Here is a 24,270-nt window from a genome sequence, read left to right as displayed (position 1 = left end):
GTTTACGCGAACCCGCACTACATCTTGCTGCGATTCTCTTCCATTAAAATTACAAGTGGCGTGCCGTTTGTCGTCCGGATCCTCGTCTGGGCATGCTGACTCACTCACATGCTTTCTTGATGCAGACTGTTGCCATCGACCCCGAGGTTTGTGTCATTTGTCAGAAGTAGAGGATTTAAATGTTTAGGATAACAGCTAATGCAACCTGTCATCGAGCGGGAATGAATGCCGATTTACGCGGTAAGGGATCTTACCGGTCAGCACTTGGTTTCGGAGTTTCCCAACTCGCATATACTTTGCATTCACTGTAAGCGCAGATATGTATTGGACGTTGGGTCTTGCTCGCATTGCTACGCGACATCTCACGCGTTCGTCGTTCATCCATGATCCGAGAATCTTACTGCTGAAATCAAGCACTTCATTCACAAGCCAATAACAGCAGCGCGAGCTGTTAGTCAGGGTAAGAACAGTCAGTATTTGCACAGGCGCGTTCCTTGCTTACCCAGACCGAATCGCTCTTGACGCGCAAGGGATTGGGTGATCACCAAATCATCCCATTCAGTTACTTATGTGCAGGGACTGGCATCCGGTGACCAAGTACGTACTTCAAATCAGGTCATAAAATTCAGTGCAGACTGATTCTCTGTGTAGAAATTCAGTCTTGTTGCTTTCAGTGATTCCCACACGAAACCTGAAGCTCCGTAAGGGTACGTTTACAGTAGCGTTCATCGCGCGCAAACGCCCTGAGGCCCGGATCCTGAACAATTGATTCTGCGAGCGTTCTGACCCTCGAGTGCAGATGAGATTGACATCGACATCCACGGATCGCGATTCATGCCGAGGACACACGCCTATATCACACGCGCCTCCGCTGCGCCAGGTGACCAGAATACATTCGAGCACGATTCTTCGCTAGAAGTCGGAAGACTGTCAAAACCACGCGAACTCCCGGACTACGTAGGGTAGCGTGCTCTCCAACCTTCACCAGCGGAGACCCCGTGTATATCACTCGAATGCGTTCTGGGTTTGGCTACGCCGCTATGACGATTTATACCTAGCTTGCAAAGTTGTTCCTATCGGTTCCGATGAAGCGCGAGCAGCGGGTGATCGCGATTGTGGAACCTCTTGTCCGGCGAGTGTCGCAGATAGGTAGTCCTGCATGCCACCAATCGCACCCACCACAGGCTCCTCGTTACTGCAATCCTTCCAAACACATCATGAGAATTTGTCTGCGTGTCTAGAACGTAGTATCTGGTATAATTAAACCTTCATTCATAATCTTTTTCTGCCCGGGTCCCAGGACGACCTCACCTCCATTCCGTAGCTAGATCGTGGTTCTAGACACATGTCATCATCTAGGAGGAGAGAGAGTTTACTACGTAGAATTAGCCGTTACCCAAACGCATAGGTCTCCTCTCAAACACACAATATGATATTTTCATCACTGCATTGAAGTGTCTATCTTGTCGAGGTTAGTCTGGCCCCGCTTCATGGTTTCTCGCCAACTCTCGCCCTGCGGCAGGGGCCATATTATGACTAGACAAATCTTCGTTGCTTCTATCAGTCGGATTTTCATACATGGTCGCCGCGCAGTCGCACCTTCGGGGGCCGGCGCCTGGGTTTGAAATCTATCAACCCACGGACGATATCATGATTTTTACAATCAAAGCCTCGCTAGCTTGCGCCCGACGCCGTAACGTTTGGTACGGAATCAGTCAACGTTCTGCACAGTACACTCATCTATGTCACCCAATTCTTCGTCGAAAATTGGAGGTGCAAGGGTACATGGCATGATGAATGACAGAAAGGAACTGTAAGCTTTTCAACGGAGATGGAAAATTACAGCCCAGACCTGATGGACCGTTGGGAGCCACTCTTCCTGATTTCATGAATCAATGAGGCGGCTACCTTGAGTGCTCCCACTTGCCGTCCGTAACTCACTCATAAATACCAAGCTGACCTCGCGTTACATTGATACCTTAAGTGCACCCTAGCAGACTTGGCAGACTTGACTGGACACAACGAGCGTGAGATGACAAAACATATGTCCTACTGCGCCCACAAAATTTCAGACCAGATGACAGCTCAAGTGAGTGGCCGACAGTGAAGGAGGACCAGCACAACAGCGTAGCTTAGTAGACACAATGCTATTGATCAAAATGCTAGATATATACGAACCACCGACCCGTCCGGCTCCGCACACAAACAACTCCAGATCCCGAAAGAGCCAGAGAGCTGCGACAGCAGAGAGAACATTAGGTGCTGAGACGTCCGAATCGCTCTTGACACAGCCTGACACTCGAACGGCCGCGTGGAAGTCGCAGCTATGAGCAACATGGGGAAGATATGGCCGTGTCGCCGCACGAAGGGCAAAAAGAATCGCAAGACTGCATAAAAAGAATCGGCCGTGGGAAGTTTAGGGCAGGCCGGGATACGCCACTGCGAGCCTTCGCCTGGCCAATACTAAGGCCACCGCTCAGCATCTTGCGCGCATCAGGACGCGGGATCTTGGGTAGCACTTTCGTGGAGATCTTTTGTGCGAGTTCAGATGGTGAGTTCAGAACATGGTCTCCCTTCTATTGACCGTATGAGCCAACAGCAGCGCGTGCGACTGCATGAGCCGGCCTGGTAGGGGTTAGATATCTATGGAAGAACCGTGAGTACCGAGCGCGTCGATGGACAGGACGCTACTAATATTGGCCACGCTCGGCCTGCCGGCTTATCCTCTTGCAAGCCGCGTGCACTCAGTTAGATTGTATTCGTCGTAGATCCAGCGTTGGCCTTCCTTCGATATGCCATTGTATTCCAAGAACGTTTATGAAGTGGTCAATTCATGAGCGTCAGACTCCAGCTTCGAGCATCACTGATGTTGATCGTGCTGTGTAGTACATTAAAGGCCACTGTCCCGGTTCGTTCGTCAGCTTGAACACAGGACAGTGTAGCATCGGGGCGGGAGTTTTAGTGATATCCTCTCCCACGGATGCAAATACCTCAGCTGATGGAATGCATCGAACCACTTGTCATTGGTGGCGTGCTTACTGGAATCCTCACTGCCTTGCTGTTCTGACATCTATTGTTGAACAGCTAATTCGCAAATTTTCCTCTTCCATCACGGTTACTATCGCAACTGTCGACTTTGGACATCCTGAGTCATAGGCTTCATGAAGTCCCCAATATCATTCAGTTGTCGAGGCGTACATAGCCTGCTATTGCATCCCTTTGTCGTGTGCAGGATTTCTTTGACCCGATCTTGATTTCCAAGCTCTTACACTTGTGCACCATGCCATCGCAACTCACAAAGCGGGATCCTGGTTACGACACAGTATCTATGAAATCTCAGCCGCTGAATGTGAGTGCATCACCTGTATCTGATGTACGTACAAGACTTATCGTGTAGATGGATAAATCAGCGGCAGATCCTCAGCTTTCGGCGAGATCTGCTGGCTGGTCGGCTTGCGCCAGTCTCATGAAACAGTATGATACTGAGCGTGTCAAAATGTGGAAGGATGACATTGACACTCTGCTTGTATTCGTAAGTATATTTGCCAATTCGTGCCAGCACAACTGACAAATTTCCAGGCGGGCTTGTTGTCCGCTGTAGTATCTACATTCAGCGCCCAATCGTATACCATGTTGCAGATTAATTCAAGCACATCCCCGAGCACCTTCCAGCCTCCTTCCTCTGCCGTCCGTTTGAATATTCTCTGGTTTTCCAGCCTTGTATGCAGCCTAGTTACTGCCCTCACTGGTATACTGGCCAAACAATGGCTTCGGGAATATACAACTGAAGGTTCATCCTCTTCTCGAGAGGCTGTTCGGCTACGACAGCATCGCTACAATAATTTGATACGCTGGCAGGTTCCAGGCATTATAGCATCTTTACCCCTCCTTCTTGAAGCATCACTGATCCTCTTTCTCTTGGGGCTTATCGAGCTGCTTTGGTCCTTACACCGGGTGGTGGCCGAAGTTGTTACTGCTCTCATAGTCACTTCGCTGTTGCTCTACGTGGCCACCTCTATTCTGCCAGCTATTTTGGCCACTTGTCCATACAAGTCTCCCAGATCGTGGGGTATTTTCCTTATGTGGGAACTATTATACGAAGCGGTGATGGAGATGGGTCAAGGAAAAACAGCTTCTTCGTTCCCCGAGGGATGGCGGGAGCGCGATATGAAGTCTTTGCAGGGCCGCCGAGGCCTACTTGATAGAGACGCTTTTGCCTGGTGCCATAGTTCGTCATCGGACCAGGACATGTTAGATTCAATCACGCCAGCTCTGGAAGATCTCAAGCCAGCGATGGCCGTCTCCTTCGTCTTCCAGAAAGTCGCTGAAGCAGCGGGCTGTTCGGTTACCACCCTCATCAGCAGTATCCGTGATTCTGGCTCAGAGCCTCTCTCCGACGTGTTGGCTCTGGTTATTGGCCCAAGAGGAACGGCGAGGACGATCAGGATGCTGCTCTGTATCCTACCGAAGATCCCCCATGACACGGTTTCGACCATAGTCAACGTGCTTGACGCTATCTGCATCTTACGCCAGCTTCTCATGCGGTCAGCTTCGTCTTTCTGCGATAGCGAACTCCATCGTCAAGCCCTTTCAGATCTCATCGAGCTTGTCAACTACTGGGAACCCATCCCTGTTCAACGTGCCTCCTTGCACCTCTTGTGGGACATGACCTCCTCAGGATGCAATCTCCATTTCTGTCCAGATGGTGAGATATGATTATGATATGTTACACACCAACAATATCTTACGTGTGATGAGCACAGGCATTGGCAATATATTGACTTGTGCTAAAGATGCGCTTAGTCGAAGTGACCTAGAAATGTTCTGCATGTCATGTGCAGTTGCTCTAGGACGCTTGCCCGCGCTGAAATTGACCGCACGAGAGTTTGAAGGTTTTCGTCGTATTTGGCTGGAGGATTGGATGGAAGACATAGAGGTATATTTTCGAGATCGGAATGCTCGCGAGCTACCCTATGACATTGGGTTCACAACACGATGGTGCACTGGACTCCTAGCCATGACCAAGCAACTTGATGAAAAGCTTCCACTAGGAAGTCTGCTCAAGACAATGGACGAGGGCGTCTCGTTAAAAATATGTTGTCGTGATTCTGAAGAGCAGGATGCTTGGGAAGAATTAAAAGACATGTATAGGCACATTTTCACAACGGAATTATAGGTTTTAGGTCCTCGACTATATTGTACAACGATGTGCGGAAAAGCCTCACTTTACCTTGTATACATAGAGTGATCTAGCACATTGCCTATGACGTCAAACACTTTGACTTTCAGGGATGTGTGGATGAACATGTATGTGCCAAACTGAATGAAAACTGGTTTCAATATCTCGTGCATTCGCGTCGGAACGATCTTGAGCTCTAAATCAAAAGGTTATGGAAAATCACCAAACTCCCAGCTGAAACATTCCTGCAGAAAAGAGAGCACATCAATATCCAATCGTATGCAGCGTTCTCGCCGTGGGTCTTAGATTGTGCAGCGACTTACTACACAATCTTCCTCTGCCTTCGCTTGAGGGACCTCCCTCCCTGATTCGACGCTTGGTGGCCATGGCTGAGAGAGAATTTTCTCAATTACATTTACGATACCGTGAGTGCGTATATCGACAGCCCATGACAAATTCGAGACTGTGTCGTAAACAATTGAAAGGCCCAGATGACATCTTGTACAAGTCACATCAACAGGATCTGCATCAGTCGGAAGCGTGTCTACGCACCGACTCTCCATTGCATATCCACCAAGGGCGCATGTAGACAGTACCCCATTGCAGGTGCCCATCGCGATTGGATCCGCTGTGTGATATACATGTGTGATATGCTGGACTTCGGGCTGCGGATTGGGGCGAGATGAGGAAAGTCATAGGATTAAACGCAGCTTACTCACGGGCGATGGTAGATGCAATCTCCGTGCTGCCATCTTCTCGCCTGGTGATTCCATTGTTACAACCGGTGCACCAAAGGTGACTCCGAGCAGCGACGCGAGCGCACCGCCGAGGGAGTGCCCAACAACCCATATGTTAGCCTCGGGATACATGTAGGTGATATTATTGTATAAGTTCTGCGTCCACCATGCGCATAAGTCAATTCCAGCGCATAAGAAGATCGCTAGTACGCACGATTCCGACAGAATAGAATAAGCTCTCCTCCACTAGGGATGTCTCCAGGCATTCCTGATTGCACTTCCATCCACCACGATAGCAGTCACACACCGTCGTCCACGTCCAATCTATCCGAGCGCAGCAGCAGCTGAAAAGCAGGTTGTCGTTAAGTTTATCTTTCTTAGAGGTAGGCCCCCCTCCACCGACAAACCCAGCGGATGTTCCCTTGATCGAGACCACGACCGTCGAGTTGTCGGGAGTCGCAAATACATGCCCTCGGAAACCGTCCGCATCCGGTTCCCATCCCACAGGGTAGCTCTGAAAACACCGCAAAGATTCGTTCAGTAAAGAGAGAACAAAAGGCGAGAGAGACAACAGCCCACTGGCCAAACGCTCGCGTGCTCATTGAACGCCAACTCACCACATTCCATTTGCCGTCGAGGTCATACCAGCCGGACTCACTCGGCTCCAAGTATGCGTTATTCGTCATCTTCGCCAGCTCCAGCAGCGTCTCCCGCCTCTCGACATCGGGCCCGACTATCTCATCCTCGTCCCAATCAAGAGAAACGCTCTCCGCAAACCTGATCGACCGTGCTCGAGCATGGGCGAATGCGGCTGAAGAAGATGGGCGATGAGACTTCACAAGCTTCGAACGAAGACGATGCGTTGTCCTAGAGTTCTCGGATAATGAGTTGAGTGGTGTATTATGGAAGAGGACCTGTGCCCCCGGAGACACTGCGTGATATTGACGCAGTTCGAATTGCAACACATCAGGATTCTTAGGTGGCAATGCAGAGTTCACATTAAGGGAGAAAAGCGCGACGGCCGGGGCGAGCAACGCAGTCAATGTCGAAGGGAGCATTGAGAGACATACCGCCACGACAATTGTGAGTGAACCCTTTAGCCGCGCCACCCCAGCCAGCCACATATGGAGATTGGAATAAAATCGGTTACTCGACAAAAACGGTGCTTTCAACACGTCTGGGGACGAGATCTCAAAATCATTGAATCTATGTTGCATGAAATATCTGTGAGACAAGAATGCGGGTATTGTACACGGTGGAAGCGACATCTACGTTCTAACGCTGGGGCATCGCAGGAATTCGGGTGACTTGGAAAAAGTGCGTCGGCAATAAAACTTATAGGATTACCCCGATGTCGAGGATGCTGGATTAGGATAGCGCGGCAGTAGGGAAAAGAAGAGATGAACTCCTTCGATGGTTTCCCTCACGCAGAGGGAAAGCCTGGATGAGGGGCCGACAGCTGGAGGTGCTCCATAGCTAGGTCGAGAGGGTCCGTACCACCAGTCGGATATGCTTGCGTGTTCGTCTGCTGCTGACCCGATGGGATGCCAAAGACGACTTCGGGCGAGGTGCACGCGGAGACAGCGCGCCGCATACCGGTCGAAAGGAATGACAGACCGACTTGGTAGGCAGCTACAGTCGATTTTCAACATCAATGTCTCATAGTTTCAGTATATATGCACTTGCCATTCATCCAACCGAAACCTTCTCTTGGTACCATCTTGAAGTCGACACCCTGGTTGCCATATTCGGCATCCACGAGATGGGAAAGTTTGACTGCGTCGAACTGACATGGGCTGCTTTGAGCCAAAATCAGACAAATACACGCATAAAACTACCGACCTTCTCGGGGACTACTCCATTGAAATCGACGAAGGCAGTCGTCATCCTGTGACATGTCTGTCAGCACACACTACGTCGATTCCTTGGGTGGATGAGACCCACATATAGAGCCACCTGTACGCTAGCCTCTGCGCATCTTCGAGGTAACCGTACCGTTCGAGGCCCACCCACGTCATGATTTGATGAGGAGGCCTGAAAATTTACGCAATTCAATAGAAATTCTTGACAGATCGAGAGAACAAGCTAACCATGCATAGCTAAAGAATGCTGAGAATCAGTGCGGTAATGCCAGAGTCAGTGAGAACGGACTCACGGGTAGTCCCACTGACGGTTCGGCCTGTCCAGAGATATCTTTCCCCGCGATTCTTCTGTTCCGGAGACCAATCCCCCGAGCACCTCGAACTTCTTGAGGGAGTTCGAACTGCGATCGACGGCGTAAGTGGAGTAATTCACTTCGGGATGGATATAAGGGGGATGATTACGCACATCAGCTTCCAGCACTGCTCCTCACTCGCACACCCTGCCCAGAGCGTCCAAAATGCGGTAACACTCTCATACAAGATCTGCCTCTCCTGGACAGTATCGTAATCAAAGTACAAGCTCTTGCTCTCATTCCAGCAGTACTTGTCAATCATATTCTTCCTGAACTCTGCCCGCTCGAACCAGATGGCGCTTGTCTGCGGCCGTGCCTTAGAGCTCACCCGGTGGGGGTTCGCGTATGCTTCGGGTGATGGCGGAAATGGCGCTAGTGGGAAATCTTGTTCCAACTCGAGCTCGTCATCAAACACCTCCCGGATAGCCGTCCCAATGTCCACCTCGTACTTGTACAGTAGAGCCTGCAGGTCAATCGTACCAAGATTCGCACAGCGCTTTTCAAACCGGTACGTCGTGTCATGTCCAGACTCACGCACGGCGCGATCGTGTAGGAAGTATTCATCCAGCTCCGGCTCTTTGATCGTTCCATCGTTATATCGCTCGCTGAACTCGAGCACGGATAGCCCGTGCTTTGCCGCGTACGGTTCCAGGATATGAGTAAAGTGCGTCGCTTCTGTCTCAGGAGGGATACCGAGTCCATCGGGGCGGTATCGTGACAGTCCAGTCTTCGGATCCATGCGTGGCTCCGCGACCCAGATAGTGTGATATTCCTTAATGGCGGCTCGGATGGCACGCTTCAGCCATGCACGGTTGGCATCCATATCTGACCGATCGAGTTGATTGTAGATCTGCAACGCCATGTCGGTCAGGAATGGAGGTTGCGTTCGGCAAAGGTAGTAACTCCGGCTACCATTGAGGATCTTGCCATAGTGGGTTATCTCGAAGATGAAGTGGTCCACCATGCCCTTCGCCATGTTTACGTACCCGTCGACGAGCAGCCCAAGCGAGATGAAGTATGAATCCCAGTTATAGAGCTGTTCACGTATCAGCGGTATGCTACACAGCTAGGTAGCCATTGCACGCACCTCGTTGAAACGAGCCCCAGGAACGATAAATGGAATACCCTTGAGCGTCTTGCCGCCCGTGGCATCATTGACCTCGTTCATTGCAAGTGCAAGAATGCCCGGCTTATTGTTCAAGCTCTTCACGAAGTGCGGGTCGTCCGGCTTCGCAGGTAGGACTTGCACGTCCAAATTCAGGTGCGGTTTCTGCATCGCAACCTTCCTGTAGTACTCTGCCATCGCCGGCTCACCGTGGGGCACGTATATCCGCGGGTTCACGCGCCCGGTGCGGTTCTTCGGGTCTGCACAGATGATCTCAAGACCGTCTCCATCGATTCGGCGCGTTAGTGCATGCCAGAATGAGTTCTTGATCATACGCGATAGCCGATCGACGGGGTTCTCGGTAAGGCGCGCTTCGTCTAGGACAATGCGCTTTCGGTTATGGTCACGGGCAAGAGCGAGCTCTTGCAAGAGGTTGGACAACATGTACGTGCCCTGAACACACATCAGTGATTGCTAATTGTGTCTCATCGATAGACGCACCCGAATGTCGAAGCTCTTGAAGCCATTACTCGTCGCGGTGCCGAGGGACATGAGTTTGGGACCGGCATCAGTGACGCTAATTTGGAAGTCTCCGTCGGTATCTTCTTGTTCAAGAATTACGCGAATTGTCTCTTCCACGTCAATGAGGAAGCGCCGGGGACCGGTGCTCTTCTCATCGTGGGACATGCGTCTTTGTCTGCGCACCCAGTCGTTGTCGAAGGCCGCACGCTTAGGGTTATATCCGTGAGCAAACGACTGGAAGAGAGTAAATATGAATACATTCTGCAGGAGAGAAAAGCTCTTGAGCTCACCGCACTGTATGTTCGTGAGCGACTGAATTGTTCCTCGCCCCCGTAGTATGTCGCTGCATCCGCGTTTACAGGACGATGCTCGTCGACAAAGTTCACGCCCGTAGGGTGATTTAATGCTGGTGCCATGTTCAACCGTTGCACAGTATGTGATGCAGGCGACGACACTGGGACGGACAAAGGATGAGACAACGACGGGAGTGGGGTGATATAATGAAACGGTGGTTCAGGAGCGCTCGAATGCTGGGGTTATGTAGCTGAGCAGTAGGCAGATAGAGAAAAGAGAAAAAGAGGGTATGATGGTCTCGACAACGATGAGTGGGCGAGGACAGGTAATTATGAGGTATAGGGTCAAGAGTGGGTGGAGTGGCAAGAAAGATTATGAAGGGGGGAAGGAGAACGCGGCTCGCACTTCCGGCAGGCGAACAAGCGCGCGCTCAATAACAAACCGTGGCCTGCCTTTCCGAGTCTCGCTCTGCAACCTTTCTCCTGGTCTGCCGCTATCGTGCTCGGAATGTCGTACACCGCTGTTAGTTTGCTCGACCTGTCTTTATACTTCAGCTGCGGTCGCTCTCTCCGCCTTTCAGCGCTCTTACCCCGCACCAGCTGACCGCCTGGTTGCCGCTCAACTGGCAGATATTATTCGGTTGCTGGGAATTCTGGCACACTCAGGCCCACGTTTAATTGGAAATTGACAGGCACTTTTCGCACAAGCACCGCGAACAGGCCGAGATCTGTTTTCTTGTCGCTCTTTCTCCGGACTCTGCACATGGCATCTACTATTCCTGGTCCCGCTGTCGGCACAAAACACACTGTCTGATGCCTTGGTCGACACAGCCAGTCGGGGTTGTACAACCCGCTGTGCCAGACGCTGGTTTTCTCTTGCTCCGATCCGTCAGTGGCATGATTTCTTGCCACGCCTCGTCTCATTCCCGTGCTAGTAGACTCTCGACGTGACATCTCAACGCAGGTTCCCACTCTGCATCAGGTACATATACCGCATTGCTCGAATTTTAGTTCACATGGCCGCTGACACGTCCTAATACGCCTTTGTCATTTACTGAGTGACTCGGTTTGTTCCATAAGTGTGAGCTGATTTCGGCGAGACAATTGCCCGCGGTCAGATATTACTATGCGCGTACAAAGGCGTGCAGACCCGAATCAAACTGCGGGTTTGCGATCACCCATTCCGAGTTTGTGTATTCCTTTCAGATTCATCCCTCCGCTTGGAGTCAGATTTACGATCAGCGACGAATTATACACGTTTTACTGGCGTCATAGATTCACTAGCCAATTATAATCAGTGATGACAACGTAGAAGAGAAGACTGAGGGCTCAAAGTCCCTGCTCTTCTGACGGAGCCGGCTGCAAGTCTTTACGCTCTACCGCCACGCTTCCTCCGCATGGCTCAGTGTCTTACCGCCGCGACTACCGCCGACTTATCTTGACGTCAAGTCGGCCAGGGACAGATTGTTCTCGGCCTTGTGGTGTTTTTGTTGCTCGTCGCTCACATTTACAGTACTTTGTTTTCCGGCTTTTTCATGTAGGTACGATGCAGATCAACTTTGGAATACGTGTGTACGTAAATCTACGTACAACTGCATACTTACATTCGTACAATACTACAATACGGCAATTATACTGCGATTACGCCATGCTTGTACGTCATATTCCTGGTGCGAGAAACGTGTGAACCATTACAGCCTGTATACGGGGGTACGGTTGTGCGGATCGAGCTGGAGTCTGCCAATTGGTCTCTGGCGACGCCGACCAACCTCCACTTACCTTGGACAATTAGTCTATGTTCTGTAATGATCTGGGACCAGCAGCTCTTGTCAATCGAGAGATATCTCGAGAATGGCAGCCTGAATGTTGACTTTGTCGCCCCGAAGGTGCAACTAGGACAGCCTGAATTTATCCTTGGTACCCTCGTTCCCGTGTGCGTAGGACTGCTTCTACTATTCAACGATATCCTCTCCGCTGTTCGCTATCCAAAATGCTTCCGGAAGGCGTTGAGGGCGTTCACCTCGCCGTTCAGAAATTTCCTTACTCTGGACGATCTAGAAGGTCCCTCAGAGCCCATAAGCAGCCCACCAGCCTGGACATGTAGAGCTCTGGCAATCGGTACTTTGGTAGAATGTGCGGCATATGTGACTGTACTAGCTTATGCGGGGATAGTGAATGGTCAGCCCAGCGTACTGAGGGAACTCGTCGTTGCGTCCATAACCTGGGTATGTGTATCCAGTCTTACAAAGTTCGAATTTAAGACTCACGAACACTAGCTATATGCACTCTTTAGACTGTTATTCCGACCGCCATCTACACCACCATACCTTTTGATCCTGTTCTACCTGACACATGCGGGGGTTGCGCTGGCAGACACACTTCTTAGACTTATGGAAAGCGAGGTCCGCCCCGAGCTAGTTGCGCTTGACATGGTTCGAATTATCTGGCCGACTGGCCTTGCTTGGATAGCTGGAACTTTGCCGTTACAGCTTATGCTGCCCGCGAAGAATGTCGCCAAGGGCACCGAGGTGAGTGGACCAGGAGGACCACTTCATGATTCTTGCAGTTGTGCTTAGAGGTTTCCAGGCTCCTTCGAGTGGACTATCCATGCCGGAGGATAGCGTGAACTTGTGGTCCTGGTCGACATTCTCCTTCATAGAGCCAATTTTCCCACTGGCAGGAGAGCGCACGTTAAATGAAGGCGACGTCTGGGCGTTGTCTCCATACTTTACGCATAAGAACCTGTTTCACAAGTACTTAAAGTATCGCGAAGAGTACGTATGCAATAGGTTCATCTAGATGTCTTGGAGCTCAGCGATCTGCAGACATCCTACGCACTCGTTGCTGCGCTTTCTCATTGTTTCCAACTCTTTAGATCTGATCCTAGATGTCCTGTTAGAGATGTGGAGTGCTGTCTTCGGTGAGTGTTTTGTTCTGCGGAGGTATCTCATTTAGCTCATCTTACCCTAGGCTTCGTTCCGCCTTATGCCCTACAGGAAATTCTCTCCGCACTCGCCGATCCATCGCCCGAGTCAAAGCGCAGAGCCTTCCTCTTTGCATGTGCTGCGTTCATAGCGAACTTGTCGTTTGCGCAAGTGGACCTCTACCAAACATGGTACACTCGCCGCTGTTACGAGCGTACGCGCGGTCAGCTGTTCTGTGCGCTTCATTACAAGTGGGTTCTTTCTTGGCGTGTAATGGCTCTAACAGACGGAGATATCTGTACAGGGCACTGACACGGCGCGATGTACATGATAGTCCAGATCAGGAGCAGGGCGGGGGGAGTGCCGATCTAGGCAAGATTGTGAACCTGATGCAGTATGTCGCATATCCAGTCCAGAACGCTTCATACTCATATTTCCATCACGAAGGGGTGATGCGTATTCCGTTGCCCTTCGATTTTGGGAATTCTCCAAAGTTTTTGCTGCCCCAGTTCGTTTAGTCATCGCGATGGTTTTCTTGTATCGGTGCGCGATTATCCACATATTGTCCTACTATCTCACCAACAGACATACAGTATTTTGGGCTGGAGTTCTCTCGCGGCTGTGGCAGTCGTTGTCGTCGCCTACATTCTGAACTATCCGTTGGCAAAATACAATATTTACGTGAGTCCTCACGTAATTATATAGATGGACGATACTGATATGCTACAAGGTCACACGACACTCGTGGAAAGCCAGAGATCGTCGGATGAGTCTGGTAAATGAGCTGTTTCAGAATGTCCGTTTCCTAAAATTCTACGGTTGGGGTGCGTTAACGTTGCATTGGAGTGCAATGGTTTCTTACAGTCTTTCTCAGAGACACGGTGGGCGAATCGAGTACGCGAGGCGAGGGAGATCGAACTGAGTTGGCGCGTCAAGGATAACGTTGTCTCAGTCATCATTTCTTTCATCTGGACATGGATTCCTTCCGCAACCGCTGTCTCAACCTTCCTGTGCTACACTCTGATAGCAGGAGAGAGACTGACAGTAGCGAAAGCCTTCACTTCGATCGCACTATTCTCGTACCTGCAAGAGCCTATGACGGCATTGCCGGGACAGATCTTTGCTCTGCTTCATGGTCAGTGATTCTCGCCACCCAGAAAACTACACGAAGAAGCTGAGATCGGAAGTCAGCTTATGTGAGCATGCAGCGTATTGAGGTCTTCCTTGGGGAAGCAGAGGTGTCGGATTGGGCCTCTTCTTTGAAGATGTCCTCTAATGCACAGGCTTTTCGCTCCGGAAAAGTCGGGTTCTCGGACGCTTCTTTCGGATGGGACGTTTATCCGAAAGACGCACCTTCAAGATTCGAGCTCGGCCCTCTCGACGTCGATTTTCCTACAGGAAAACTCACTCTGGTAAGTGGAGCGACCGGGTCAGGAAAAAGTGCGCTGCTCGCTGCTCTGCTGGGAGGTACGTTAAGTTCATATGCTTGCTCAATACGCAACTTCTGCTCAAGAAATACTCTAGAAATGCATTGCACTTCTGGGAAAGTGACTTTGAACAAGGCAGGACATCAAGTTGCATACTGCGCACAGAACCCATGTGAGTAGCGGCGGCGGTCGACGTGATATTGTACACGGTGTGCTAATTTATGGCAGGGCTTGAGCACGCAACAATCCGCGACAACATCATATTCGGGTCGGCATATGGGTATGACGAGCGACGATACCAGATGGTGATTGAGGCTTGCGCTTTGAAGAGGGATCTAGAGATCTTTGATGCAGGCGACATGACAGGTGACCATGGGATTTTCATTTGGTGTTCAGTATTTAACTCGGCAATACAGAAATTGGTGAAAAGGGAATCACATTATCCGGTGGTCAGAGGGCTAGGATAGCCCTGGCGCGAGCTCTTTACTCTCGAGCTACGGTGAGTGATCTTTAGACTCGACTTCACGAAGCATGGTATTCACTACATGGTAGTGTATCCTGCTTGATGATCCGTGAGCGGCTGCATTGATATGTTCATAGCCTGATTTAACCACACGGACAGTCTAGCGGCTGTCGATATGCATACCGCACAACACCTGGCCAAAAAAGCTCTTTCAGGAGAGTTGGCTCGCGATCGGACAATCATCCTGGTGACACATCATATCAGCCTCTGTCTTCCGATAGCCTCACATCTCGTCGAGCTATCCAATGGTAAGATCATTCGTCAGGGGTCCACCGAGGACCTTCAACTACAAGGCCAACTCGAGAAGCTTGTAGCAGCGGAAGACATTGTGGCCGAAGAAGATCTTCAATCTTCGGCTACTGAAACCGGCAACGAAGCAGATTTGGTGAATGGTCACCAAGAAGGTCAATCTATATCTAAACCAGCCAACGGTAAGCTCGTCGAGGCTGAAGCCCGTGCCGAAGGCCGGGTGTCCATGCGAACCTACATGACCTACATTCGCGCTGCCGGCTTATTTTCCTGGTTCTTGACGATTGTCTTGATGGTTTTCATCCGCTTGATCACGGTTGGCAACCAGGTATGTTTAATCTCTGCAACTAATCGTTCTAATGGCTTACTTGGATGCTCTACACTAGTTCTTCATAGCTAGGTGGGGTGAGGCTTATGAGAGTACGGGACCTTCAGTGGCAGAAGTCCTTCAACGAGCTGGCGCATTTTGGGAACAAATGCCCCCACCTGACGTCGACGTGAAACCCTGGCTGGCAATCTTCTTGGTGATCTGCTTGTTCGGGGCGCTTTCTGTCATCGCCTATATATCACTCGGTTATTACGCAAGTCTGCAAGCATCCAGAGTTCTCTTCATTTCAATGCTGCAGAAACTCGCTGGTGCCCCGTCGCGATTCTTCGATGTGACACCAATAGGGCGCATCTTGAATCGTTTTACCTCAGACATCAACACTGTTGATTATGCTTTGCAGAATTCTGCCAGGGCTGCTTTATCTGGATGTCTCAACTTCCTCGTTTCGTTGTCGGTTATCATATGGGTAGTGCCCTCCTTTGCCCCATTCGCTCTTATCATCTCATGGTTGTATATTCGACTTGCACCCCTGTATGTCCGCGCCTCGCGAGATCTACGGCGACTCGAGTCAATATCTCTATCTCCTGCATTTGCTGGGTTCGACGAGTTGCTGAGGGGCCTGTCTCATGTGCGGGCATTCGGTATGGAGGAAAGATACCAGGATAGATTCTACAAGCGCGTCGATAAGTTTCAATCGTTCGATCACGTATACGTAGGTCACACAATAACTTGGTCTAGCATTGAGGAATCTAACATATTCCTTTACATATCATTCAGTGGCTGGTGTCCGGTTGGCTGCAATGGCGATACGACTGTTAGTCCATTCCTACTTTCCTCTTTCTGGCTTTGTGAGCTTTTCCCCACCTGTTTGGTTCAGGTCTTGGGTCCATTGTCGTTTTCTTGACGACCTTGTTCGCTCTTTGGGGCTCTGTCTCGTCTGGATTCGCGGCCTTGGTTATTGTCCAAGCCGGCGTGTTTGCTGAAGCTTCGCGTGTATTGGTAAAGTACGAGTTTGTGACTGTTCTCTGCGCTAGTATGCGATTCATAACCGTCTTCATAGGGTTCTCGCACAGCTAGAGCTAGATTTCAATTCTGTTGAGCGTATCGTGGAGTACTTAGGTGTACCTCAGGAGGCGCCCGCTGTCGTACTTGAAAATACGCCTCCTGCGTATTGGCCGTCAAGTACTGGCGGGCTTATCGTGGAAGATCTGGTGGTTAGATATGCCCCGGAACTTCCTGCTGTCCTTCACGGCGTATCGTTCAGTGTGAAACCCTCCGAGAAGATTGGAGTGGTATGTGATCTACTTACAAAATCTGCCCGCTGAATCCTAACTTCTTGCCAGGTTGGCCGCACAGGTTCAGGTGAGCCTTTATGGTAGTGAAATTGTGTCCTTTTGGCTAAGTACGATCTATGTAGGGAAGTCTACTCTTGCTCTCTCCTTATTACGCATGATAGAGCCTAGTAGTGGTCGTATAATGTACGTATATCCCGTTTCACCGCCGCTCTTGTACTCTCACTGACCAGCCCGTGGCAAAGTATTGACAACATTGACATAGCAAAATTAGGTCTAGATGATTTGAGGAAGCATGTTGTAAGTTATAATATAGCTGGAGGATGATGACAATTAAATTTTGCTCTCTTTAGACTATTATCAGTCAAGACGTTTCGCTGTTCTCTGGCACGATCAGGAGCAACCTTGACCCATTCGCAGAGCACTCTGACGAAGAGTGCTGGGAAGTTTTGGAAAGATGCCATCTCAAGTCTTTACTGGACGATTCTGCGAGCGAGCCGACGAAAACAGAATCGTCCTTGGATCTCCACATTGGTCAGACGGGCTCACTCAGCGCAGGCGAGCGGCAGCTGGTAGCCATGGCTCGTGCTGTGCTTCGCCGAAGCAACATAGTGATTATGGACGAAGCAACGTCACAGATCGACTCGAAACTAGATGATCAAGTATGTCCTCTCGGTAGACCTTGTCGTTGGATTCTCACTGGCATGCGATCAGATTCAGCAGACAATCCGTGAAGAATTCGCTGGTGCAATCGTTATTACGATAGCCCATCGACTGAAGACAGTGCTAGACTACGACCGCATCCTCGTTCTCGGACACGGAGAGATACTAGAGTTTGATACCCCTCGTGCTTTGCTTTCCAAACAAGGCGGGGTGTTCAGAGAGATGTGTAGAGCAAGTGCGGATTGGAAAGAGATTTTGGCGGCTGTGGAGAAACAATAGTTGACTCACCTTGACCCTCCCAGGCGTAGGATTATACAAATAGTTTCATTGCAGCGAATGAAGTATGTGTCTGACATCGAATGGTTCCGTGATACATGCACATTGTATATCGATGCTCTCATAATTCTGGCGATATAGTCAGGCCCCTATACGTGACCACCTACCACAACTTGTTCAAGTCTCAGCCGATATATGGCTACGGGCAACGGGTTGGTGCCCTCGGACATTGTGCACGGTCCGGAGTATCGTCCAATAAGGAGTAATTAGTGACCAAAACACTCACCCGAGCCCAAGTCTGGTACCTTATTTACACACCTCACACCGCACAATTAAGTCTAGTCCATGCTATAGTTCTACCAATATGGACATGTTTTAATCTTGAGCAACAAGTAGAGATGCTAACGTTGCTTGTGATTGTACGACCTGACAAGCAATTCGTTAGTTCCAATACCTATATAGATAGACGTGGACACACCTCCAAGGCTTGCATTACTTCCAGCCTCCTGCGTGCAGCATCAAGCCAATCTGACATAAGTAGCTTCGCCGTTCCCCTCAGTTGATTGAGTTCCCTCGTGGCACCATCGAGGTCCTTCTCGTTCATATAGTACTCCGCACGAGCAAGGACACTGAGGACATCATTTCCAGAAACGAGACCCTGTCTCCGGAACGTGAAGGACGATACGAGATGCGATGCAAGATGCGAAAGAAGACCAGCATCCTGATCGGGCACTAGCGCAACCTTTGACACGGCGGGAGCGACCGAGGTGCTGAACCATGTCGCAAGGTCTGCGAATGGTTCTACACCAACGTCGGGGACGTCTGATGCCTCAAGGTTCTCGAGCACAGATGAGACCAAAGGATCCTCGCGTGCCACAGCAACGTGCCGTAAAATTCGCAGCTCCTCTCTGAACGGCTTCCTCACCGATGCATCAATGCTGCTGCTCAGTGCACGGAGCGCTGACCAAAGGGCGTGGATGCGAATGTTCTCGTCAAGATAGACAGAGTTATCGAGAGCAATGCGCTCCAGGCGCTTGAGGTTAGTAGCGAGCTCGTCTAACTTTGCGAGACGTCCGCCGCGCTCCTGCTCCACGCGAACTTTGATCTCGCGAATCCAACGGCGCTGAAGCTCGATTCCTTGAGCGACAACCTCTTCTTTCAAGCTGCGTGATTACTTCAGTTGAAATACCTCCTACGAACAAAGATGAACGGACGCACCGTTCGTTGATAATCTCGCTTTGTGTCTGCAGCTCACGATTAAGTTTCTCCCGGTAAGCGTGAACAAACTTCGCTTTCTCTTCGTCAAAGAACTTCCTGAAGTCCTGTTCTTGGTTATCCAGCTTATCCTGAGCCTCCATCTCGAGCTCAAGTAGTTTGATCGTGTATTCTCGCGTCTGATCGTCCAGCTTAGCTTCAAGCTTATGGCGTTCTTCCTCCTTCACGGCCTCAATACGGGTCGCCAATGCTGTCAAGTCTACTTTCGCAGCATCCAGAATGTCTCGCGCTTTCTCTGCGGCAGTAGGGTTTGCGTTGAGATATGAAGCGAGGTTGTCAATAACGGAAGCGAGCTGGGAAATAACGGGCTCAGAGACGCTGAATTCGGAGACCGCGGGTGCAACGAGAGGCAAAGGAGGTAATGGCACCTCGGCTGGAACAGAAGTTGGTGCAGGTGTGGACTTGGGGGGTTTGGGACGAGAAAAGCCAGGTGGAGGCTCAAAACCAATGGGTAATGGGGCATCGTAGACGACGCCATTCCGTGCTGGTTCCTTGGCTTCAGTATCATGAGGTGCTGAAACCTCCAGTGGCACAAAAGGCTGGCTAGGCGTCGTTGTCACTTCTCGTGATGTGCCTGCAGACTTGTCTGTGAGCGCTGCCTCGGCCTTGCGTACGAGCTCCTCCACACCCTCAGAGAACTGCACAGCCTGGTGCACCGCGATTGCTGCAGCTTTGGAACCCTTCTCTAGAGCCTGATCCTCATTTTTCTTCACACCAGTCTTCAGTGAGCTCGCCACAGATTTCAGGCGGTCCTTGGAGTCCTGATAACGCTCCGCAGCAACAGCCTTGGAAGCTTGAGCTTTCTGCGCAACCACTTCCTTCGTCCTATCCACAGCCTCCTTGGTCTTCTCAAGCGCCGTGGGCGTGCTGGCGCCGTCCCGCTCACCCGTGACGAGTCCCTGAATATATCCAGCAGCATTCTTGCTCGAATGGATGATTTTCTGAAGTGTAAGGGTATCCCAATCGTGGTCCTCACCAAACTGAATGACCACCGGGCCTAGCGGCACTTTCTCGATGAAAACGTCATAGTACGGCGGGTACTTGTACGCAACAAACGCGCTGCCCACGTAGAAAGTTGCGGTTGCGGCGGTCGTGTAGAATACCAATCTACGGAGTATGTTCCTCTTCTTCTTAGGCGGCTGAACCGGAGCTTCTGTCGCAAGCCGCTGTATTTCTTGTCAGCCCAGTCTACAGTGAGAGCCCGAAGCCACTCACGCGACGTGTCACCCTTACCGCAACCCTTCCTGAGGATGTTCCGACTGCCCTCGAGACAGAGAGCGCGCGATTCATGGAGCACGTTGGGTGTTGCAGTTGTCCACGCTGCCGCCTTCGTCGAGGTAGAGACTGGTGGTCGGACAAGCCCGGGTCCTCTGCACACTGACGTCGATTTGCAATTTTAAGCTAATTATGCCTTGTAGCATAGAACTAGTTCATAGGCTATTATATTATTACCATAAGCACAATTTGTTAACTTACACTCTCGCTGCCACTGAATACGATCGCGGTATAGACTTCCGATGGACCTCGTTGCCTCGTCGTCATCAGTACGGCGTCTTGTGCCTATCTATAACTTTCGCAACAATGGCGCTGAATTCGGGGGTTATCAATTTTCAACCCTTACGCGACCTCCACTCTGTGGGCTTCAGGAATGTCAGAGGTCGAATCCAAGAAGTCCGTAGAGGATGTTGTGATCGACGATGCGAACGTAGACTGCTCCTTGGATGATGTGGACACTAAACACGACAAATTCACGACCAGGCGAGTGGAACTATGGGCGTTTTACGTTTACTACATCGTATGTGTTCTTGCTATATTAACCACATGCAGCGGCTAATTCGTACTGTAGGGGAATAATGGATTGTCTGGGTTCAATTTCGGACCTTCGCAATTTCAGAACCTGCTATACCTGGCTGGTTATGACCCAAGCTATCCTCCATTCACAGTAGCATGTGGTGCTGGAGACTGTGTTCTCCCATATTTGGGCCGTGTCCGCGACGGTGCGCCGCATTATTATATTGTACAGGTCCGAGGAACTGAAGACACCATGAACCACGTATAGTGAATGCCATTGTCCTGTTGACCAACGGCATAAGCTTTGCCCTCCAAGCTGTGGTGCTGCTCTTGATTGGAGCCTGGGCTGATTACGGTTATTGGAGGTAAGATATCCGTTGAACATCCTGACCGCGACGTTAACTTCGCTGGTAGACCGAATATCACCATATTCTTCACGATCTTGGCTGTCGCTGTATCCTTCGCGTGGTTAGGCGTAGAAGACCCATCACGATGGCAAGCTGGTGTTGCCTTGTATATCCTTGGCCGTATGTGTAGACGATTTCCAGTGTTGTAAGGCGTCCTAACCATGAGCTAGTAATCACATATCAGGTAGGCTGAAAGATCAAGTAGAAGCGAAGTCAACCTATTCATGGTTCTTAGTGTGCACTGACATTTTGGACTGCTGCGTTCCCGGGACTCGCCCGCGACCTCCCTGAAGTCAAAAAGTCTGCAGCTGATGTTACAGATGGAAAGAAGACGTTCGTCCATATCACTCGTTGAATTGTCTGTGTTGTTTTACGTGCCCGATTTCTAGGCTGGATGATCACGAAAACTTTGAATCTCTCTCGCGAAATAGGATCTCAAATGTCTCCTTTACTGTCAGTTCTGTGGGCGAAATTCTCATTCTCGCGGTGATGGTCGGTATCATAAAAGGGCTGGACGCAGGAGCAAGCACTGAAAATAATACTAAAGCGTTCAGCGTCTTAATTGCTTTTTCTGGCGGCGTCTGGCGTGAGTGTTGTATTACAGACGCAAATTATATCACCCAACATGACCAACTCCAGTCCTATGCGCACTACCTTGGTTCTTCCTCGAGAAGCGGCGACCCGGTCTTGCGCTACCTCCCCAGACATCATTGTTGACCGTTGGTTTCAAGCAGACGTATATTGCATTCCGGGAGTGCATGAAGCTTAAGCAAACATTCCTGTACCTCATTTTCTACTTTCTCATGTGCGTTACTAAATGAGGTTGGATTCTTCATTGGGCTAATCTGGTTGACGTAGGGGTGATGTTTTGAATACTACCGTGTACGTGTTTATCATTGTAATAATAATGATCATGCTCACGTGTCAAATAGTACGGTTATAGGGACGTTGCAGAACAGGTTCGCATTTAATTTTGAGCTATGTTTTCACTACGATAACATGAGTGGTACAGCGTCGTGTCCTACTCGACATTGCAGCTGACCCTGCTCCTCATCGTCGGTATTGTTACACAAGCGTTGGGAATTTAGTACGTACTATGCTCCCTGACTGAGAATCTGACTAATTTTGTCCTGTAAAGCTTGTTTTGGATTGTCCAGAAGCGTTTCCGTATTTCAACAAAAGCGGTATGTGCTGTCCCGACACATATTCAATAATGATTTGAAAAGTCGCCTTAGATGCTCTGCTTCAACGTCGCCTGGATCATTGTAAGTTCCCTCAATGTAGCCTATCGGTCATCAAAGTCAACGTGACATTCATCAGATCTTAACGATATGGGGGATGATAGGAATTCACACCGATAAATTTGGCTTCAAGCACGTCTGGGAGATATGGTCAGTCAGTGTCTCTTGGCGAGATTTTGTGACTGAATTGCGTCGTCATCAGGCTTTACCAGGCGTACTATGGCTTGATGGTCTGTCCCTGGTATGCGTACAGCCAGACAATGATCAGCGAAGTCTCTCCTATGCCGCAAATGTACATGATCATTGCATCCACATCTTCGTTTGCTAATGGTATTTTCGACAGGTTTTTGTTCTTTGCCTTGTTTTCCGTGGTATGACTTGCACGATACTTTCGATCAGATCCTCGCCTAAAACCTAATCTCACCTAGATTGGTAAAACATCTGCATTCATAGGACCCTTTGTTTCGTCGGCTATTATCACTGCCTCCGGCAACAATGACAACTACCCATTCGTGTTCCTATTCTCACTGTGAGTGGAATAGTGATAGGCAGACATTCTCATGCAACTCACTGCCTCACTTAGGGGAATGTTCAGCATTATTTTTCTGTACTTCGTGGATGTCAAGAAAAGCCATGTGGAATGCGAAGACTTTATTGCTGCAGAAGTACAAAGGAAGGCTTTCGCAAGTTCTTAGAATACCATCAAATGATGCAGGATGGCTGAGTACTAGCAGTATAAAATTTCCTATGCATTCATGAATCATACCTACGTATCTATGGATTCCATTGTCATCAATAGTATTGTCTCGAATGTATCATCCGCTTTGCTACCTGAATTTCCATATGCACCCACGCCTCTAAGCAATTCCTCGTCACTTTCCGGAACTGTCCAAACCAATGATTCTGCACGACGGTGTGCAACGAATACAAAGGTCTTGTCGTCATCCGCTGTGGGTGTGAATCGGCTCCACGTCCGGTCCGTCCGGTCGGAGTCATGCATCGCTACATTTCTGACAAGCACAGGCGAGAACGAGAACCAGAGTCCGAACGCGGACCAGAAGGGCGTCTCTTTTGCGAGACTCCGAATCTTGTACGAGATGATGAGGATGGGCCCACTTCCGCTTTGTGACAGAAAGGGAGTAGTGGTGAGGTGTAATAGTGTCCGGAGGAGAGGCGCTAATAGCGCAGGGAAGTATACCTGTGCACAGGGAACGACGACATTCGACTAGCAAATTTGGAACGGACATACTAGATCGCTGCATATGATATGCGTCGGGAATCGCGCCGACACCACAAGTTCGCCGGCGGAGATGCACACGCCGAGCAAGGACCCAACGGAGCGCACGTCGTCTGAATTCCCCCATGACAGCGGACACACACACGCTGCGGGACTTGCGGCAAGATTTGATCCCAAAAGCGTGCAGACATCGGGTAGGTCTGTCGCCAGAAGCAAATCCCTCTCAGGGACCAATCCATCTGCCAATCGAGACGCTACGAGGCCGGTCCCTGATCCTAATTCGATTACGACGAGTCCCTGCGAGGGCGGACGCGAGGTTGCAAGCGTGAATGGTACAGGGTCGAATTCAATGCCTGCCCGATGATCGGACGGATCGAGATAGGCAAGCAAAGCATACGAGGCTTCCCTACAGCATACGTTCGTAGGATGCGGTCAGAATCTGAATTTTTCAAAATTTATGACGCGAAATTACAGACCATACGCGCCCTGCAATGCCATAGGTCGATATTGCTCTTGTCTGCGCGACAACGGAAAACCTGCCATCTGTCAGATGTGCGGCGGACCCCGTCGATGGTCTTATGTCAAG

General features: G+C 50.2%; 7 protein-coding genes across 7 annotated transcripts; 3 read left to right on the top strand and 4 right to left on the bottom strand.

Annotated features, from left to right (window-relative positions):
- Positions 1 to 3,280: 3,280 nt before the first annotated feature.
- On the top strand, positions 3,281 to 5,176 carry FIBRA_01311 (uncharacterized protein; the record flags this gene model as incomplete). Its single annotated transcript, XM_012323188.1, has 4 exons — positions 3,281 to 3,349; positions 3,398 to 3,532; positions 3,580 to 4,705; positions 4,764 to 5,176. The coding sequence occupies 4 exons, from the start codon at positions 3,281 to 3,283 to the stop codon at positions 5,174 to 5,176; spliced, it is 1,743 nt and encodes a 580-aa protein (XP_012178578.1).
- A 212-nt stretch (positions 5,177 to 5,388) lies between these two features.
- On the bottom strand, positions 5,389 to 6,974 carry FIBRA_01310 (uncharacterized protein; the record flags this gene model as incomplete). Its single annotated transcript, XM_012323187.1, has 6 exons — positions 5,389 to 5,424; positions 5,503 to 5,677; positions 5,732 to 5,844; positions 5,899 to 6,072; positions 6,131 to 6,430; positions 6,534 to 6,974. 6 exons carry the CDS (start codon positions 6,972 to 6,974, stop codon positions 5,389 to 5,391), a joined length of 1,239 nt encoding a protein of 412 aa, XP_012178577.1.
- Positions 6,975 to 7,339: 365 nt separating this feature from the next.
- FIBRA_01309 (uncharacterized protein) lies at positions 7,340 to 10,174 on the bottom strand (the record flags this gene model as incomplete). Its single annotated transcript, XM_012323186.1, has 10 exons — positions 7,340 to 7,548; positions 7,621 to 7,702; positions 7,759 to 7,804; positions 7,861 to 7,950; positions 8,007 to 8,015; positions 8,072 to 8,179; positions 8,245 to 9,167; positions 9,219 to 9,689; positions 9,738 to 9,992; positions 10,049 to 10,174. 10 exons carry the CDS (start codon positions 10,172 to 10,174, stop codon positions 7,340 to 7,342), a joined length of 2,319 nt encoding a protein of 772 aa, XP_012178576.1.
- Positions 10,175 to 11,856: 1,682 nt separating this feature from the next.
- On the top strand, positions 11,857 to 17,736 carry FIBRA_01308 (uncharacterized protein; the record flags this gene model as incomplete). The annotated part of the gene is made up of 25 exons (XM_012323185.1): positions 11,857 to 12,276; positions 12,328 to 12,579; positions 12,638 to 12,825; positions 12,877 to 12,971; positions 13,022 to 13,226; positions 13,280 to 13,369; positions 13,423 to 13,518; positions 13,569 to 13,656; positions 13,706 to 13,799; positions 13,850 to 14,110; positions 14,167 to 14,442; positions 14,500 to 14,574; positions 14,631 to 14,768; positions 14,819 to 14,901; positions 14,955 to 14,974; positions 15,025 to 15,502; positions 15,561 to 16,214; positions 16,280 to 16,316; positions 16,380 to 16,506; positions 16,563 to 16,794; positions 16,846 to 16,864; positions 16,920 to 16,980; positions 17,040 to 17,094; positions 17,148 to 17,456; positions 17,509 to 17,736. 25 exons carry the CDS (start codon positions 11,857 to 11,859, stop codon positions 17,734 to 17,736), a joined length of 4,581 nt encoding a protein of 1,526 aa, XP_012178575.1.
- A 372-nt stretch (positions 17,737 to 18,108) lies between these two features.
- On the bottom strand, positions 18,109 to 20,298 carry FIBRA_01307 (uncharacterized protein; the record flags this gene model as incomplete). The annotated part of the gene is made up of 4 exons (XM_012323184.1): positions 18,109 to 18,159; positions 18,212 to 18,896; positions 18,952 to 20,174; positions 20,224 to 20,298. The coding sequence occupies 4 exons, from the start codon at positions 20,296 to 20,298 to the stop codon at positions 18,109 to 18,111; spliced, it is 2,034 nt and encodes a 677-aa protein (XP_012178574.1).
- Positions 20,299 to 20,656: 358 nt separating this feature from the next.
- On the top strand, positions 20,657 to 23,142 carry FIBRA_01306 (uncharacterized protein; the record flags this gene model as incomplete). Its single annotated transcript, XM_012323183.1, has 17 exons — positions 20,657 to 20,803; positions 20,855 to 21,005; positions 21,068 to 21,164; positions 21,214 to 21,326; positions 21,377 to 21,390; positions 21,442 to 21,539; positions 21,596 to 21,792; positions 21,846 to 22,011; positions 22,065 to 22,088; positions 22,139 to 22,165; positions 22,219 to 22,293; positions 22,345 to 22,390; positions 22,442 to 22,471; positions 22,527 to 22,597; positions 22,650 to 22,818; positions 22,876 to 22,976; positions 23,031 to 23,142. 17 exons carry the CDS (start codon positions 20,657 to 20,659, stop codon positions 23,140 to 23,142), a joined length of 1,638 nt encoding a protein of 545 aa, XP_012178573.1.
- Positions 23,143 to 23,213: 71 nt separating this feature from the next.
- Positions 23,214 to 24,182, bottom strand: FIBRA_01305 (uncharacterized protein; the record flags this gene model as incomplete). Its single annotated transcript, XM_012323182.1, has 3 exons — positions 23,214 to 23,645; positions 23,697 to 24,090; positions 24,157 to 24,182. 3 exons carry the CDS (start codon positions 24,180 to 24,182, stop codon positions 23,214 to 23,216), a joined length of 852 nt encoding a protein of 283 aa, XP_012178572.1.
- Positions 24,183 to 24,270: the final 88 nt, after the last annotated feature.

The sequence above is a fragment of the Fibroporia radiculosa genome, assembly GCF_000313525.1.
Source record: "Fibroporia radiculosa TFFH 294 genomic supercontigs, scaffold591, whole genome shotgun sequence".
NCBI lineage: Eukaryota > Fungi > Basidiomycota > Agaricomycetes > Polyporales > Fibroporiaceae > Fibroporia > Fibroporia radiculosa.
This window is presented reverse-complemented; position numbering and strand designations above follow the sequence as displayed.